We start from the raw sequence: 16,344 nt of genomic DNA on the forward strand, positions 1-16,344 counted from the left end.
AAAATCACCTCTGAGGGGAACCCTGGAGCCTCCAGGACTCAGAAGGGCCGATCCAGAAAGAGCCACGTGGAGGGTAATTATTCAGACTCAAGCCCCAGAGCAAGATGTGACCCTCCCAATGTGATGTGGACTATCAGAGGCAAGGGGCTCTGCTCCCCACCACGCCCCGGGCCATCCAAAGCCCAATGCCCTGCGGTGTCTCCCCAAGCGGGTCTGGGTCTTGCACGTGAGTGACTGTGGCGGGCGGGGGGGGGGGGCTCCTTTGCCATTCTCAGCCGTCAAGAGCCTGGAGACAGGCAAGTTCATCTTGAATGAAGAGAACCACGTGGACCCCAATTCTAGATCGTTCATTGCCTTGGGCGTGGAGTGGGAATACAGGAATGAGGACGACAGGGAGACGCTGCAGACCATGGGTCCCCTGCACGGCACCATCACTGTCCTGGTGAGTTGGGGTGGGCCGGCTCCCCTCCTTGCCGCCCGGACTTGGGGACCAGTGGTCTGGAGAGGGCTGGAAGCCCTGAGCCTCTCTGCATTCTTCAGGCCACACACTAAGCAGACTCTTAGACCTGCTCTGGCCCCAAACGCAGTGTTAGAACCAGGAACAGGCACTGGGGCCTTGGGCTCTGCACCTGCCCCAAGAGGGATTTCCATCACCTTGGTCCCTGAGTTCAAGCCCCAGTAGCCCCCTCACACACACACACAACACCAACAATAAAAACCATATATCCTGTCTTTCGTGTTCATTTGTTGTCAAAATGTTCTGACCAGGAGATGGTAGGATGCTGTTCCTGTACAGGTACTGCTGATTTGCAGCAGCCCCTCCCCTATAAACCCATCGAGTCCCAAAGAAATGTGTTGAGAGCCGGGCATGGTGGTAAACCCTTGTCATCTCAGCTATGCTACAAGTGTAGGTAGGAGGATCACAGTCCAGGGCTGGCCTGGATAGAAACAGGGAAAAAATAACTAAAAGTTAAAAAAAGAGACTTGGGTCTGTGGCTCAACTACTAAGAATTCTGGCTTAGCAAATGTGACACTCTGAGTTCAAACCCAGTACCTCCAACCAAAAGGACCAAAGTAGCCGGGCACTGGTGGCTCATGCATGTAATTCTAGCTACTAACAAGGCTGAGATCTGAGGATCATTGTTCAGGGTCCAGCCCAGGCAGGAAAGTCCATGAAACTCTTATCTCCAATAAACCACCAGGAAACTGCAAGTGGCGCTGTGGCTCAAGTGATAGAGCGCTCACCTTGAGCTGAAGAGCTGAGGGACAGCACCCAGGCCCAGAGTTCAAGCCCCATGACCAATCCAAAATTTAAAAAAAGGATCAAAGCTACCAAAGCCATTGACCATACTAGCAAAACACACTGCAGCACATGAGATAGTTGTATGGTGATCTCCTGGCTGATAGAACTGCCGCCCTGCATCCAGAGAGAGGATCGTGCTTGTCCAGGAAAAGGTTCAAATTCAAAATCCCAAATACATAAAAGACTCCAAGTACTGTTTCTATCAAATGCATATCACGTCTCTCGTCAGGAAGTTGGGAAATGGTAAGGCCACCCCGGAAGTCAGGGACCGTCTGCATTTCCCCTTGGGGTCATGGTCCAGTACTCAGGGATCTGACTGAGCAAGGAGGGTCTCAAGTTCTACGTTGTCTGCGAGGGAGGGTGGACAGCGAGGCAGACGCATGCACAGCTGTACATGTGTGGGCTTAGGTTATCCCAGAAGGAGATGCCCGGATCTCGCTGACCTACAAGTACATGATCCACGAAGATTCGCTCAATGTCGATGACAACAATGTCCTCGAAGATGACTCTGTGCGCCACGAGTGGGCCTTGAAGAAGTGGTCTCCTTGCTCCAAGCCCTGCGGTGGAGGTGAGGGGTGGGGGGCTTCCCATTGTGGGGTTCCTGGTCTAGATGGCAAGAAGAGAACTACCAAGGGCTGGGGCTCAGCAAGGGCAGGAGCTTGGACTCCTACAGGAGGCCTGAGCTGGGTGGACAGTCTTCTGGATGAGGGGTTCCAGGCAGAGAGTTAGCCCCCTCCAAACCCCTTTGGGAAGAGGGAGGTCTTCCCCATACCACTGAGCCCCCCTCGAGCACCCTGTGTCCAGGGTCCCAATTCACCAAGTATGGCTGCCGCCGGAAGCTGGACCACAAGATGGTGCACCGAGCCTTCTGCGGCGCTCTCCCGAAGCCCAAGGCCATCCGTCGAACCTGCAACCCCCAGGAGTGCTCCCAGCCTGTGTGAGTGCCGGGGGGTGCGGGGAAGGGGACCCCTAGCCCAGTGTCTCCCTCAGAGGGAGAGGTCAGAGGCCACAAGATCCTCCATGAAGGGAGGGGCAGTATCTGAACCTTAGAGCAGCTCAGGCCCTGGCATGGCCTTGGGGTTTGGTGCCTCATTCCTCACCCACCATGTCTCATGGAACCCCCAAGATGCTGCAGGTTGAAAGGGACACCTCGGCCTCCAAGCCAGAACACTAGTATAACCTTGGAAGTCACAGCAAATGGGGGAAACTGAGGCTCAGAGAACTGGCTTCCAGTGTAGAGACACATGTTTCCTAAGCGGTGGTTTTTGGTCTTTAGGCTCTGGGGCTTGGGAGGGACTCCATTTCTGGGTACAGGTTTCTTTCTGGGGTATCTAGGAAGATGGCAGATGGGGGTCACATGAGACAGGGGGACTAAGGGAGTTCACTCTAAAAAGAAAAGATATAATCAACTCCTTCGGGTTGGAAGCATAGCTCAGATGATAACGCACCAGCCAGGGCGCACAAGTGTCAGATACCAAGTTCGAGTCTTGGTCTCAGACAAAAAGATAAAGTGTGGCTGGGGGCAGATTAGAAGCCTGAGGGGTTAGGATACATTATAATGGACAGATGCACCGTAACCACCAGGCTCAGCAGCGTCTCCAGCCGTGGACATGCGTGGAATTATCCGAGCCTCAGTTTCCCCTCCATGCAAACCCACACAGCCAGCCCCTTTGCAAGAACAGGAAAAAGGTTCACCATCTACCAGGGCCATTCCAGACAGGGCCATGAGAGCTCAGCCAGGCTGCTTCTCCGGGGCTGCAGGGGGCTGACAGTGTACCACCCTGCCCTGGCAGGTGGGTGACCGGCGAATGGGAGCCCTGCAGTCAGAGCTGCGGGCGGACCGGCATGCAGGTGCGCGCCGTGCGCTGCATCCAGCCCCTACACAACAACACCACCCGATCCGTGCACACCAAACACTGCAATGACAACCGGCCCGAGAGCCGCCGGGCCTGCAACCGAGAGCTCTGCCCTGGTCGCTGGCGCGCTGGGCCCTGGTCCCAGGTAAGTCGCTCTCGGTACCTTACCTTTGATCCCTCCCCCTCCCCCCGGCCCCCACTGAGCTTGGGAGAGACTGAGGGGGCCTTCCACTTTGGGCACAGTGAGGACTGTGATTTCCAGAGTCTTCTCTGGCAGCCTTGGTGTGTTGGGGACTTCCAAGGCCACCCAGAGGCTCAGTCCCCACAAGGACTCCGGTGGTCTCGTGGTCACAGCGTGTCACTGGGAGAGGCTGCGGAGTGGTCAGAGTCAGCTGATGGAGATGGCGTCTGAGCCTCCTCCAGCTCGGGGCGGTGCCCCCCTTTGACTGGTGACTCTCCCCTGACAGTGCTCGGTAACCTGCGGCAATGGCACCCAGGAGCGGCCAGTGCTCTGTCGCACGGGGGATGACAGCTTTGGCGTCTGCCTGGAAGCGAGGCCTGAGACAGCCCGGATCTGCAGGCTTGGTCCCTGTCCCCGTAAGCTCTCTGTTGTGCTGTGTGTGTATGTTGGGGGGCATCTAAGCAAATTCTTCTCTTTCTTCAAACTGGCTGGACTTGAAGACGTTCCTTACCGGGGCTGGGCTTTCCCTAGAGGGAACGGAAGGGAGAGAGGGTGGCATTTTGCCCTACGCTGCTGTTGGGCCATGCCTGGTGCAGACAGGGAAGATGGGCTTACCTCAGCCCAGCACGACCTTCCCAGCCCTCTTGGTAGGGGTTGTGGACTTCTGCCAAGGGCTAGTGACAGAATACCTCCTGCAGATTCCTGGCCTAGTAGCACACACAGCTCCCCTCTCCTGGTCCCCAAGAGACTCAAGACTCCCTCAAGAATGGCCCAAGGGCTGGGAAGGTGGCTCAGCGGTAGAGTGCTTGCCTAGCATGCATGAAGCCCGGGGTTCGATTCCTCAGTGCCACACACACAGGAGAGGCCAGAAGTGGTGTTTTGGCTCAAGTAGCAGCAAAGAAAAAGTGGTAGCCTTGAACAAAAGAAGCTCAGGGGCAGTGCCCAGGCCCCAAGTTCAAGTTCCACAACCGACCAAAAAAAAAAGTGGCTCAAGACTGTTTTTGCTTCTACTAAGGAAGGAATGCAGGGAGAGGTCAGGTGTACTTGCACCTTGGACCCTGGACTGGAGAGCAGGAGATGTGGAGGGAGAGGGAGGAGGAAGATTGGGAGAAGAGACGGAAGGAGAGAGTGGGGAAGGCCAAAAGGCAGGACCAGTTTGTCCCTGGGGGGCCAGTGATGACCCCCCAGATGAGTTGAAGTCCTTTCTATTGCTCCCCCCACCCCGGGGATACCAGTGTCAGAGCCATGTTGCTTGGGCTGGGATGAGTGGGGGGCCCACCCGGAGGCCCCAGTAGCCATGCCCCCCTCTCTCCCCTCCAGGAAACACCTCAGATCCATCGAAGAAGAGCTACGTGGTTCAGTGGCTGTCCCGGCCCGACGCAGATGCACCCATGGCGAAGACCTCGTCAAGTAACCGACCCATTTATAACTCTGCCTCTGTCCTGCAGTGCATGCCCCGCGCCTTGTGGGGCCTGCCCTGGGCCCCGCTCCTCTCTCTGTACGGAAAGCTGCCCTGATCGCGGGGTGCACGCCCGCATCTCTCTTTTCCTCCGGGCTCTGTGCCCGGTAGCTCCTTGGAGCTTGTAACACCGGGTTGTGAGCGAGGCCCGGCCTTGGGGAGCATCACCGGCCTCTCCTTGCTGTGGGGGGAGGGGGCCGGGACCTGGTTGGCCATAGCTCATAAAGGGGCAAAGATCTGTCGTGGTGGTGCCGGAGGGGCTGGAGGTCAAAGAGCAATCGATCGTGCCCATTTGGCCCTGGTGATGGGTACAGGGTGCAAGCCGGCACACACACCCCCTGGCTCACAATGCCCCCCGCCGTCGTGGAGGCCAGGCCAGAGGGGTCTCTAGGCCGTTGAGGTGTTGTTTTGTTTTGTTTGCGTCGCCGTGCCGGGTGATCCTTCCCCACCCCTCACCCCCAAGTTTCCAGCAGCATCAAGAGCTACCTGCTGCCGCTGCTGTCCCGTGGAGCTGCCCCTCTGCTGAGTGTGTCCTTCCGCCTTGTGACATTGTGGCCTGCTTCTGACTGGCCTTTGCATCCGGCCCACGCCTCCCTGGTTTCCCCCCCCCCACACACACACACATACACACACCTCCCCCTGTCCTCTCAGGGGTCTGGTCGTGAAGGAGGAGACAGAGGGACGTGTCCCCTCCTGGGGGGACACGGTTCCTATTCTCTGTCCACTTGCTCCAATGGCCTTTTCTTACCGTGTGCATAAGACCCCGTGCAGAGGGTTGAGAGTACGAGAGATTGGTGATCGATTGATTGATGGATGGATGGATGATTGATGATTGGTTGTGTGATATGGATGTGCCTCGCCTACCAGTGTGAACAAACTACAGAATTACCTCAATTTTTATTGCTTTTGTGCTTAGGAAACAAACAAACAAACTATGTAGAACATGCCTTAACGTTGAAAGGTCACAGGACTGGCTGCTGAGTCCAGCCTCAGTGGGGGACGTGGTCCAGGTAGGAGGCGGGCACCAGAGGTCTAGGGGCAGAGTGTCCAAGTCACCCACTTTGTTTTTTTTCTTTTTTTGTGCCAAGGGCAAGGTTTCTAGATGCAGATGGTGGCCTTGCTCCTTTCTGCTGAGGGAATCCGAGCTCCCGGAGTCCTGGGGACACTGGTTCCATCCATCTCCGTAAAAAAGGAGCTTCATAAGGATACCCACCTGGCCAAATGGCGCTGACTGTTTTGTGGAGACCGCCCCCGCCCCGCATGGCGTGGGGGGATCCAACAGCGCGGCCTTACTCCCAGAGGGTCACACACCCTGGGTCCTTAGCTGTGACCAATGTAGCACTCCTGTCTCGCCCCTAGGCCAACTGCATCAATTAAGAACAAACCTGCTGGACCACGGATCCCAGCCTTCTTCTCCTCCTCCTCTTCCTCTTCCCCCTCCTCCTCTGGCACTAATTACTGTTATGTAAATAATCGGTGTGTAACTGCATACTAATCTTCATGACTGTTAACTTCCAGCTTTCTCGAGGCAATGTGGGTGACCTCTGTAGCCGGGAAGGCACAGCGTGGCTCCCAGGCATTGCGCTCTCTTGTCTATATGCACTTTGGTTTATCAGGGATATTTTATTAGTGTTTTTGTATGTATTTAATGACGTATGATTATCGGTTCCATTGTTGTTGTTGCTTTTCTGTTCTTTTTTTTTTTTCCTTAATGAGACCACATTAGCGTGTGCCAAAGTGACTGTGAAAATGACCTTTTATTCTCACTAATGATGAAAAGACCTGTCATGCATCCCACAAATAAACTCAATAAAAATTCAGTCAAACTGGGTGCTTGGGTTTGGCAAGCTAATGGCTCGTTGTCTTCACCTTCATGGCCACCTCGCCAGGGAGCCAGGGAGTTGTTCTGCAGCACCAATTAGGGTGCTGACTTGACTGTAATGACCTCACAGCCCGTCCCCTGTCTACCACAAGGGTTTGGGTTCATTCTCTCTCTTAAAAAAAAAAAAAGTATTTCCCAACATGCAACAGTGCACTGCATGATTTGGAGTTTCTGACCTTTAATGCGAAGCAAAGTCTAGGTTCTCTGCTCCCACGTGGAGCCTCAGAATCAGGAAGAACAGTTTAGAACACCCCTGGGTGCCAGTTGCTCACACCTGTAATCCTACATACTCAGGTGGCTGAGATCTGAGTATCTTGGTTCCAAGCCAGCCCAGGCAGGAAAGTCCGTGAGACTCATGTCTAATATACTACTCGGAAAAAGTTGGAAGTGGCACTGTGTCTCAAGTGGTAGAACGCTAGCCTTGAACACGAAGATGCTTAGAGACAGAGCCCAGGCCTGAGTTCAAGCCCTAGGACTGATTTAAAAAACCAAAAAACAAAATCTGAACAGTGAAGTGGAAATGTAAGTTCCTGGTCACCTGTCCATGCGCCACCACCAGGTCACTGTCCTGGCCCCAGGGTCCATCCTAGTTGTAACCATCTCTCAATATTGTCAGGGCACTGGTTCAGGTTCTCTGGGGACTCAAGACCCTTATATAAAAGAGCCTGGTATTTACTTACAACCTAAGCACATCCTGCTGTATAGATTAAATCATCTAAAGATCACTTAGGATGCCTAATTGCATGTAAATGCGATGTTCATACCTGTTCTTCTATATTGCTTGGGGAATAATGACAAGACAAAAAAAAGTCTTTGCATGTTCAGTAAGATGCATTTCTCTTTTTGCCAAATATTTCAGATCCATGGGCTCACCAATGTGTAATTGTAGGTACGGAGTAACAACTGTAGTCAAGTTGTTCCCAGCTGATATTACCATAGCCAAGCTCTTGACTTGTGTTGTTCTTTTTTTTTCCAATTTTTTTTCTGGGGTCTGGTTGTGGGGCCTGAACTCTGGGCCTGGGTGCTGTCCCTCAGCTCTTCAGCTCAAGGCTAGCACTCTACCACTTGAGCCACAGTGCCACTTCCTGCTTTTTTTTTTGCTTATGTGATGCTGGGGAATCGAACCCAGGGCCTCATACATTGCAAGGCAAGTGTTCTACCACTGAGCCACCTTCCCAGCCCCCTCCAATTTTTTTATTCACTGACTTATTTCAGTGTGTGTGTGTGTGTGTGTGTGTGTGTGTGTGTGTGTGTGTGTGTGTGTACTGGGGCTTGAACTTGGGGCCTCGTGCGCTCACTAGGCTTTTTTGTTTGTGGCTGGTGCTCTACCATTTGAGCCACACCCCCAGTCCAGCTTTTTGTGCTAGCAAATTGGAGATCAGAGTCTCACAGACTTGTTTGCCTAGGCTAGATGGATTTCAACTTTCAGCTCTCAACTGCCTGAGTAGGTAGGCTTATAAGTGTGAACCTATAATGTCAACCCAGTTGACATTTTCATTTTTAACAATGGAAGGCAATGTAGCTGCTCGGAGAATGTCCAGAGGGAATCAGACAGGGAATTCCTTTATGGAAATAGGTAAAAGGGAGCCATGAGCCCAGTCATCAGTGCTGACTGTTTTACTTACCCAGTGAGTACTGAGCACTTCTGTGGGTCAAGCTCTAATCCAGACAAGCTTTAACCAGGGATCAGCCAACTTTTTCTACCAAGAGCTAGATATTGTGGCTGAGAAGGCCACTATCACACTGCTCAATACTGCCCTGGTATTGGGAGAACAATGACAATAAATGGAGTGTGGCGGAGTGTCAATAAAACTTTATTTATAAAACCAGATGCGAGAGCAGATCCCTCTATCACCATTTTTCCTGGCTCCTATGGCAGATCTTATATCCAGCCCTTATCCAAATCCCCACTTGTATCCCGAGGAGCGCTGAGGGCAGTGGGGTTTTCACAAAACTTTCAGTCTCAGTGGCTACTTAGAGAAGGGAGGAGGGAAAGGGAGTAGTACAGGTGAGGCTCTGTGTCCCCTCCCCTAAACCTCGAGCAGGACCATGCTGATTTACCTTCTTCTTGTCTTGGGTGTCTGAGGAAAAGCACACTCAAGTGTAAAATCCCTGAGAGCCACCGTCCAGGCCCCTGAGTGTAAGACCTTCACCCTCCAATCTACTGGTGAGCGTTTCTCAATCAGTTAGGACCACCTGGGCTTTCCCAGAGGGCTGGTCAGCTTGTGCAGTGAGGGCTGCAGCCAGTCATGTTTCCTCTTTATTTTGGCCACTTAGAAGTACAGATTCATTGTTTTGGGTGGGGGAGGGGGAGGTGTCTGTCTGTCTGTCTGTGGTAGTATGTGCCGTGAATGTTCTTGCCTGTAGCTTTAGTTGATTTCTAGGTTGTATTTTCTGCCTCAGGCATTCGTAGCTTCTTTCCGTTTATCTTTTTTATACTTGTATGCGCAGACATCCTTACATTCTTTGATTCACCGAGCTTGGCTTGGGGACTGAGGGTGTCTATACACAGCCTGTAGCTCTGATCTTTGGGACTTTTAGGATGATGGCACAGTCAGGCAGCTCCGGTCACTTTTAGATGACAATTATATGGGAACTTGCAGGCTGGGAGGGAGTTGGGGAAGGATAGACCAGGAGTCTGCGGAATAGGGAGCTTTTACCTCCTAAGAGAGCTTGGGCGATGCTTCAGAGGCTGAAAGATGGAAGTTAGAAAAGGAAATTCTGGAGCAGAATAACTGGATGAGCTTAAGAAAGGACAAATGATACAGAGGCAAGCAATGGAAGGAGCCTTTTTATTAAAACCATGATGGAACCCAGAGGCAAGGCAGCGTGGCCAGACAGGAGTGGAAGAGAGGCGTGGACAGGCTGGGAAGGACTTGGAGATGAGGCTAGCAGGCGGGGCAGGGACACCACGAATCCGGCTGAGGTGTCTGAAAGGCCACTCACTGAGGCTGCTGGTGCCATCTGATGCCATGAACTTGGGCTAGATGGGTAAGAATGTGCCAGGTGTCTTTGGACCCACGGGAAGAGTCAGGAGCATGTGCCCAGTAGATAGATGTGTTCAAAAGTTGGAAACTCTGGGAGTTTGGGGTTGGGGTCACCCGTCTCTAAAGAGGGAGTACAGCTGGGAGCAGTGGCCCTTGGTGGGAGCCGAGGGTCTATTCCTCTTGGGTGCGCAGGAGAGCTACATGGGAATGATGCCTGCTCATTCCTCCTCCATCCCACTGTCCATCCTTGAATTAGGGGATGAGGTACATGGAAGGGAAGGTGCATCAGGAGCTTACGTGAGGATGTCAGCAGCCATCACTGTGGAAAGAGAGCTGAGAATGTGGCTGGCGGGGTGGGGCCTGGTGAGCTCTGAAACCAAGAATTCACAGTGGATCTCATCTCCCTGTTCCGTCTGATGTATTCTTTGACATTGAATGGGTTGGGTAAATCCTGTCCTTTTTCAGGTTGTGGGTGGAATGCTAGGGGAGAGGGAAAGGGGTGTGACATTTTGGGTCAAAAGCGGGAGGGACAGCCAGACAGGGATGATGGTCTTGAATCCACGGAGCTGTGGACAGAGGGGGGTGGGCTAGGAAGAAGACAGCTGTGCAGGGAGAGACCTGACCCTCTGCAGAGAGAGCCAGGACTCTGCGTGCTGGCTGGACCATGAGGACCAGTTTCCTGTGTGGGAAAATGCTGGACAGAGGGTGAGCGTTTAGCAAAGCATTCGGTTTGTTTGAGGAAGGGCTGCCCAGTGGATGGGGCCGAGGCAGGGCAGGATGCCAATGGGTAAGTTGAGGCAAGTGTAGATAGAGAAACACATGCACTGGCCACTGTTCAGAGCACCTGGGGAGTCTGAATCAGGATGGGGGTGTGGCAGGGCACACGGGAGCTCACAGCCAGGCTCTGGGATTGGCGCTTTTAGGTTTAATTTTGTTATAGTCAGGACTTGCTAAGTGGCATTGGGGTCGCCACGAGGGTCTGTAGTGTGAAGAGCCGGCCAAGTTCCATTCTTGTAAGCGTTGAAATCACTCTGAAAGAGCGAACATCTCAGCCTTTGAGACCCCGGAGAAATCCAGCTGCAGCTAGGGCTTTGCTTGCAGGAGGGGCGCGGGGCTCGATGGATGCCACCCTGCTAGGCACGTGGACGCCGCAAGCACACAGACTATCCGTGCAAACGCTCTGCCTCTAGGCTGCCTTTGGGCTCTCTCTCACATGCCTCCTCCAGCCGCTGCACCCTGCGGGGGGCACCAAGTCCCCCTTACCCTGTCCTTTGGTTATTTGTCCCAATTTTCTCTTTCAGAGGACCACTGCCAAGGTGACAAGTCAATGTTCTGTAGGATGGAAGTCTTGTCTCGCTATTGCTCCATCCCAAGCTACAACAAACTCTGCTGCAAATTCTGCAATCTGCAAAACAACCTCACCGACCTGGACGACCGGGCAGAGCCACCGCCGGGGAAACACAACGACATCGAGGTGTTCATGCCCACGCTCCCAGGACCCACCCTAGCCACGCAGACACAGCCTTCGCCGGGCGCCCCCCCGGAGATCCCTCTCAATGTCTCCAGCGTCAATGCCTCCAGCACCGAGGACCACCCAGAAACCAATGCTCTAGATGTCCCCTACAAGGTCCATGGCCTGGATGACGAAGCCCAGCCGCCCAACTTAATCCCCCGACGACCGAGCCTGTATGAAAAGACCAGGAACCAAAGGATCCAGGAGCTCATTGATGCAATGCGGAAGAAAGAGGCGCGCCGGAAGGCCTAATAAAATGCAAAGAGCATCGTGGCGTTCATGTTTCTTGCTTGTAGAGATATTCCATGGGATGGAGAGCAAATCTTAAGTCGTTGGACATGAAGCCAAAGTTCCTGATTCTAAAAGGTTTCAAGGGCGGGGGGGGGGGGGAAGAAGGGAATGACACTGTGTATGTATGTGTGTGTGCGTGTGTGTGTTGGTGTACGTGTGTTGGTGTGTGTGCACATGCATGTGCATAAGGCAGTCAGGTTAGACTGTATATTCTTTTGCTGGATAAGGAATCACCTGAATTGTGTAATAGTGTTGGGTGCAGAGTAGACAGGACTGGAGAAGAGCAGGAAGCAAAAGGGAAAACAGGAGCAATTGGACTTCCCCAAACTGCTGAACAGTGGATGGCAATTTCCCTGTCCCTAGGGGATATGGCTAAGACATTTCTCATTGGGCCCCAAATCAGGACCCACCCATGGGCACTGTTAGGACACCTTGAGATTTCCTTCATAACTAGGCAGTGGTCAAGATGAGCTCTCCAGGGTCCTAAGGACCAGGCCGGTGCTGAGGATGAATGCAGTGGCCAGTTTGGGACAGTGGGGACACACTGAGAACTTACATACACCATGTTAGAGCGGCTTGTGAGCTGTGGCCATGGCTGCTAGGGTGAAATCTGTCTTCCTCCAGGAGCCTTGGCTTGGCTTTTTCAAAAAAAAAAGCATGGAGTTTTGTTTCTGTTTTTGTTTTTCCTATGAAAACTCTGTCTTTAAGTCAACTCTAAATAGTTTAAAGGAAATCTGGGAGACTCTTAGGGTCTGAATCCAGTCTCAATCATTAATTCATCACTGGGGGTTGTCTTGATCATTAATTAAGAAGTTCACAAAAGTCATCTCATTTGGTGCTCACATTGTACTGTGTTCAAATCTCAGCTGAGCTTGAGCTGTGCTGCTAATTCTTCCCCCCCCCCCCCCCCGAAAGTGATGAGACTCCTGGAACTAGAGAGGAGGACAGATCCAAACAGGAAACATGAGACGAAGACAGCAAGGAAGACAGTAAGTCCCTTCCCCTCCACCCTCCGGCCTTGCTTGCTGGACCATGAACTCTGCGGATACAGAGCCCCAAGCTTCTCCTCCAGCCAGCCTTTCCCAAGGGTATCGGAGGATGTGGGGGGCACCTGCTGAGCTGTAAGTGGTCCATGGCCTAAGAATCCATCGTTCCGGGGTCAGAATGCAGCCCCCAGGGTGTGAGAGGCCTGGGACAGCTTAGCTTTGGAGGACAGGCTCCCCCTATCTGGTTCTGGCCTGCCCCCCCCCCCACCTCATTCCTCGGAAGTTTGAGACCCCAGGACTGGGGTACAGGCCTCTAGTGGGGGAGGGGGAATAGAGGAGGAAAAGGAGAGAAGCTTTGCCCTTTCAAAAACTTAACTTCTATCTTTGTCAGAAAGATGTTTCTTTGAGCCAGATGTGTGGGGGGGGAGGAGAAGGAAATGGGGGAGGGGGAGGGTGCTCACCTTGACCTTTCATGACCTTGGTGCTTTGTGAACATGCGGTTCTAGCATTCCAAAATGAGACCCAGGGGCACGCCAGCTTCTTAGCTGGGCCTAGTGGGTGGATAATTCTGGAGTTTTCATGTGTAGGAACCTTCTAGAAGCTTTGTATTCTCACCAATTATATATCTTAGAGAACTCCTCCTTGTTAGACATTGACTGGGGATGGTCATGGTCCGGTAATGGCTACTTTCTTTTGAGTGTCAGGGTGCTAAGTATGCTTGCCAGTATCTGTGTGTGTGTGTGTGTGTGTGTGTGTGTGTGTGTCTGTGTCTGTGTGTGTGTATGCGCGTGTGCATGTCATGATGTCATGGGGGAGGGGGGGTAAGGAACAAAGTTGGAGTGTAGGGACCAGCTAGAAAACAGCATCTGGCCTCACTAGAAAACAGCATCTGGCCTCACTTGCCACAGGGGAAGTGGCTGGCCTCCCTTCCTCCCTCCCTCCCTCCCTCCTGCTGTCACCTCCCACCCCTATCCCTACATGTCCTGTGCCCCAAGAAGCAAACTGCAGACAGGTTGAGCTGTGTCTCCCAGGGTGTGCTTGAGAACACGCCCGTGGCCCTGCCTCAGGAAGTGGAAGTGGATCCCACAGGCCACACTCCTTTATAGAACCTGGTGCTATTGTTCTGGGCCTAATGAGCAGCATTACCTGCTTGGGTCTGAGGGAGAATGGGGAGGAAGTAGGAGACTAATGCTAGCCAGGAGGTCTGACTCAGTTTATCCAACCTGAGGGATGTGAGGCTGAGCAAAGCACGTGTTTGGGGACATTCTCCGGGCACCTGTGCTGTGTGTGAGGGAGAAAGTCTCCCTTGGGAGCTGACGTCCAGCCTGGCCGTGCTCCCACGAGCAGTCCTCAGTGTCCTGGGCCACAGAGCCACAGTTTTCTGAGGTTAGAGGTCCCCAAGATACTCTGCCCCAAGGGAGTAGCGCCACCTGGACAGAAACAGCAGGCTTCCCAGGGAAGCCCTGGCCCAGAACCTTCCTGAGCTTTCAGAGCCAGCTTCGGTGTCCCCCAGAGACAGGTGGATGTCTTCTGGAGAGTTCCCAATACCACAATGACATACAGGCTGTCCCGTGTCACCCAGAAAACCTCCTGAGGTAGCCGAGTCACTGCTCACTCTTAGGGAGACTCACACTAGATTTGGGGGGAATCTAGCTCTCTGGATTGCTCCTCTTGGGAAAACCCATGGAATTCCATGTATATGCCTTATCATGTGTATTTTTGTCTATTTCGAGTATATAAATGGTGCTTGGTAGCAATGTCTCGGTCAGATGAGACATTATGGTTCTATTTACTCGCGTTCGACAGGTAGCCGCCACACGGAAACACCAAGGTGCTGAACTTAAATCACAGAGTTTTATCTTCCTGGCAATAGCCGACAATACGTATTTGTTCTGTATGGCAACACTCCACTCCTTACTTGGATAACTTATTAAAGTTACAATGTCTGTGTTTTTGCAAATCACCAATGTGTCGTTTATTACCTCGACCTATGAGCAGAAGGGAAAGGCCAGTGGCGTCCCAAGGCCAGCCTCATGTGGGGAAACACAGAGTAGTGTAGTCACAGCTGCTCAAGTCAGGACCCTGTGGTGGGGGGCAAGGGACCCCTTTCCCAACCCCCCACGAAGGTGATATTCCATGACTCAGCCAAGAGCCCCAGCTAATCATTCAGTTATGGGAATCATCTAAATACAGCAATTAAGATACAGACACTGTAGTCTAGTTTAAAAAAACTACATTATTACTTGTGCACGAAACCCACTTTAATAAAAAAAATTAATAGAGGAAGTTGAACAATGTTAACACTAGATAGAAGAAAGCTGGTGGGCTGGGGTGTCACTCAGTGGCAGGGACAATGAGTGGCCAGCATGTGCAAGACCTTATATTATTACAGAAACACAGCAAAAACAAACCAGAGAGAGCTGGATGCCTTCTATTCATTTCATCCTTGTGTTAATTTTGAATCAGACTTTAGGACCAATGGTTAAGCAGGGGCACAGAGGAATTACACAGTGATAAAGAAGTAAATTCTCAATGACATCAAAGCAATCCCTACTATGGAGGCCAAGCGCCACAGAGCAGGGAGCTGATTGCAGGAGAAATGGACCCATCAGCACTTCAACACTTCTCTGTCATTGGCTGATGGACCAAGAGGGCAGAAACTCAACAAGAACACCGTTGGACTCAAAAGCATCATCCATCAGCTGAACCTTCCTTGATACTTAGAAAAGACATAAATCAGTAGCAGCAGGAGAGATCCAGCCATCCCAACATGGGGTGTGTACCTGGAGGAGCAGTTCAGTATGCTGAAGAGATATTACACCCCCTGGGTTTACCACAGCACTGTTCACAAGCGCACAAGATACGGCATCAATGTTGCGTCTATCAGTGATGGATACAGAAAGTGGAGTGTGAATACAAAATGGAATGTGAGGCGTCCTGAGAAAAAGGAATGAAATCCTGTCATTTGCAACAACATAGATGAACCCAACGTGAAATAAGCTAGGCACAAAGAGTAAAGTGCCACACAATAGCACTCATGTGTAACCTGCAAACAGAACTCGCCGCCATGACAGTAGAAGTTTTGGGTACCAGAGGATAGGAGAGCAGGGGATGGGGGGTATTAGGAGGTGATGGCCAAAGGATACAAAAGTTTCAGTCAAACAGGAAAGATAAGTTCAAGAGAATTTGCGGGGGGGGGGGGGTGGTCAAGGGGCTTGAACTCAGGAGTTGGGCATTGTTCCCGAACTTTTGTGCTCAAGGCTAGCACTCTACCACTTTGAGCCACAGCTCCACTTCTGGTTTGGGGATGGCTAATTGGAGATAATAGTTTCACAGACTTTTCTGCCTAGGCTGACTTCAAACCACAATCCTCAGAAGAGAGCTATTTTTAAAGGAGAAAGAGCAGGATATGGAAGAAGAAACGGAAGAGGAACAAGAGAAGGACAAGTAGAAGAAAAACGAAATGCACAATCTTCTCAAGCTTACTTGAAGCATTCACCAACATATAAACCAAATTCTGAACCATAAAACATCTCTCCAACAAATCTAAAAAATAGAAGTCATATAAAGTACGCCATCAGACCAAACTGAACTAAAGTAGAAATCAGTAACAAAAGAAATTGGGAGAGGGGGGGTGGCTGAGCAACACAGTTCTAAATAGAACATGGGTCAAAGAAGTCTTAAGAGACAACGCATATTTGGATCTAAAAAAATACAACTTAAAATTTTAGGGTGCCCCAGTCCAAAGCCACCCCATTTTGGGTTTTCATTATGGCAGCAGCCCACCATCAGATACTAGTTCTATACTAGTCAGCCACTGCTGTATCACAAAGTGTCTCCACAAAACTTCGCAGGTTCGTGGGCAGTGTCTGAGACTTAGAAGGCC

At 51.8% G+C, this 16,344-nt stretch overlaps 1 protein-coding gene across 1 annotated transcript in view; it reads left to right on the plus strand.

Moving 5' to 3' along the window:
* Positions 1-11,446, plus strand: part of Adamts2 (ADAM metallopeptidase with thrombospondin type 1 motif 2) — a 157,857-nt gene extending 146,411 nt beyond the window's left edge. The window contains exons 17-23 of the mRNA XM_042688831.1: positions 276-442; positions 1,712-1,871; positions 2,108-2,240; positions 3,097-3,304; positions 3,627-3,756; positions 4,661-4,750; positions 10,970-11,446. Coding sequence (XP_042544765.1) covers positions 276-442; positions 1,712-1,871; positions 2,108-2,240; positions 3,097-3,304; positions 3,627-3,756; positions 4,661-4,750; positions 10,970-11,433 — 1,352 coding nt within the window. The 3' untranslated portion in view covers positions 11,434-11,446. The remainder of the gene's footprint in view (positions 1-275; positions 443-1,711; positions 1,872-2,107; positions 2,241-3,096; positions 3,305-3,626; positions 3,757-4,660; positions 4,751-10,969) is intronic.
* Positions 11,447-16,344: the final 4,898 nt, after the last annotated feature.

Source organism: Dipodomys spectabilis, unplaced genomic scaffold (assembly GCF_019054845.1).
Source record: "Dipodomys spectabilis isolate Male_0828 unplaced genomic scaffold, ASM1905484v1 ptg000119l, whole genome shotgun sequence".
Taxonomy (NCBI): Eukaryota; Metazoa; Chordata; class Mammalia; order Rodentia; family Heteromyidae; genus Dipodomys; species Dipodomys spectabilis.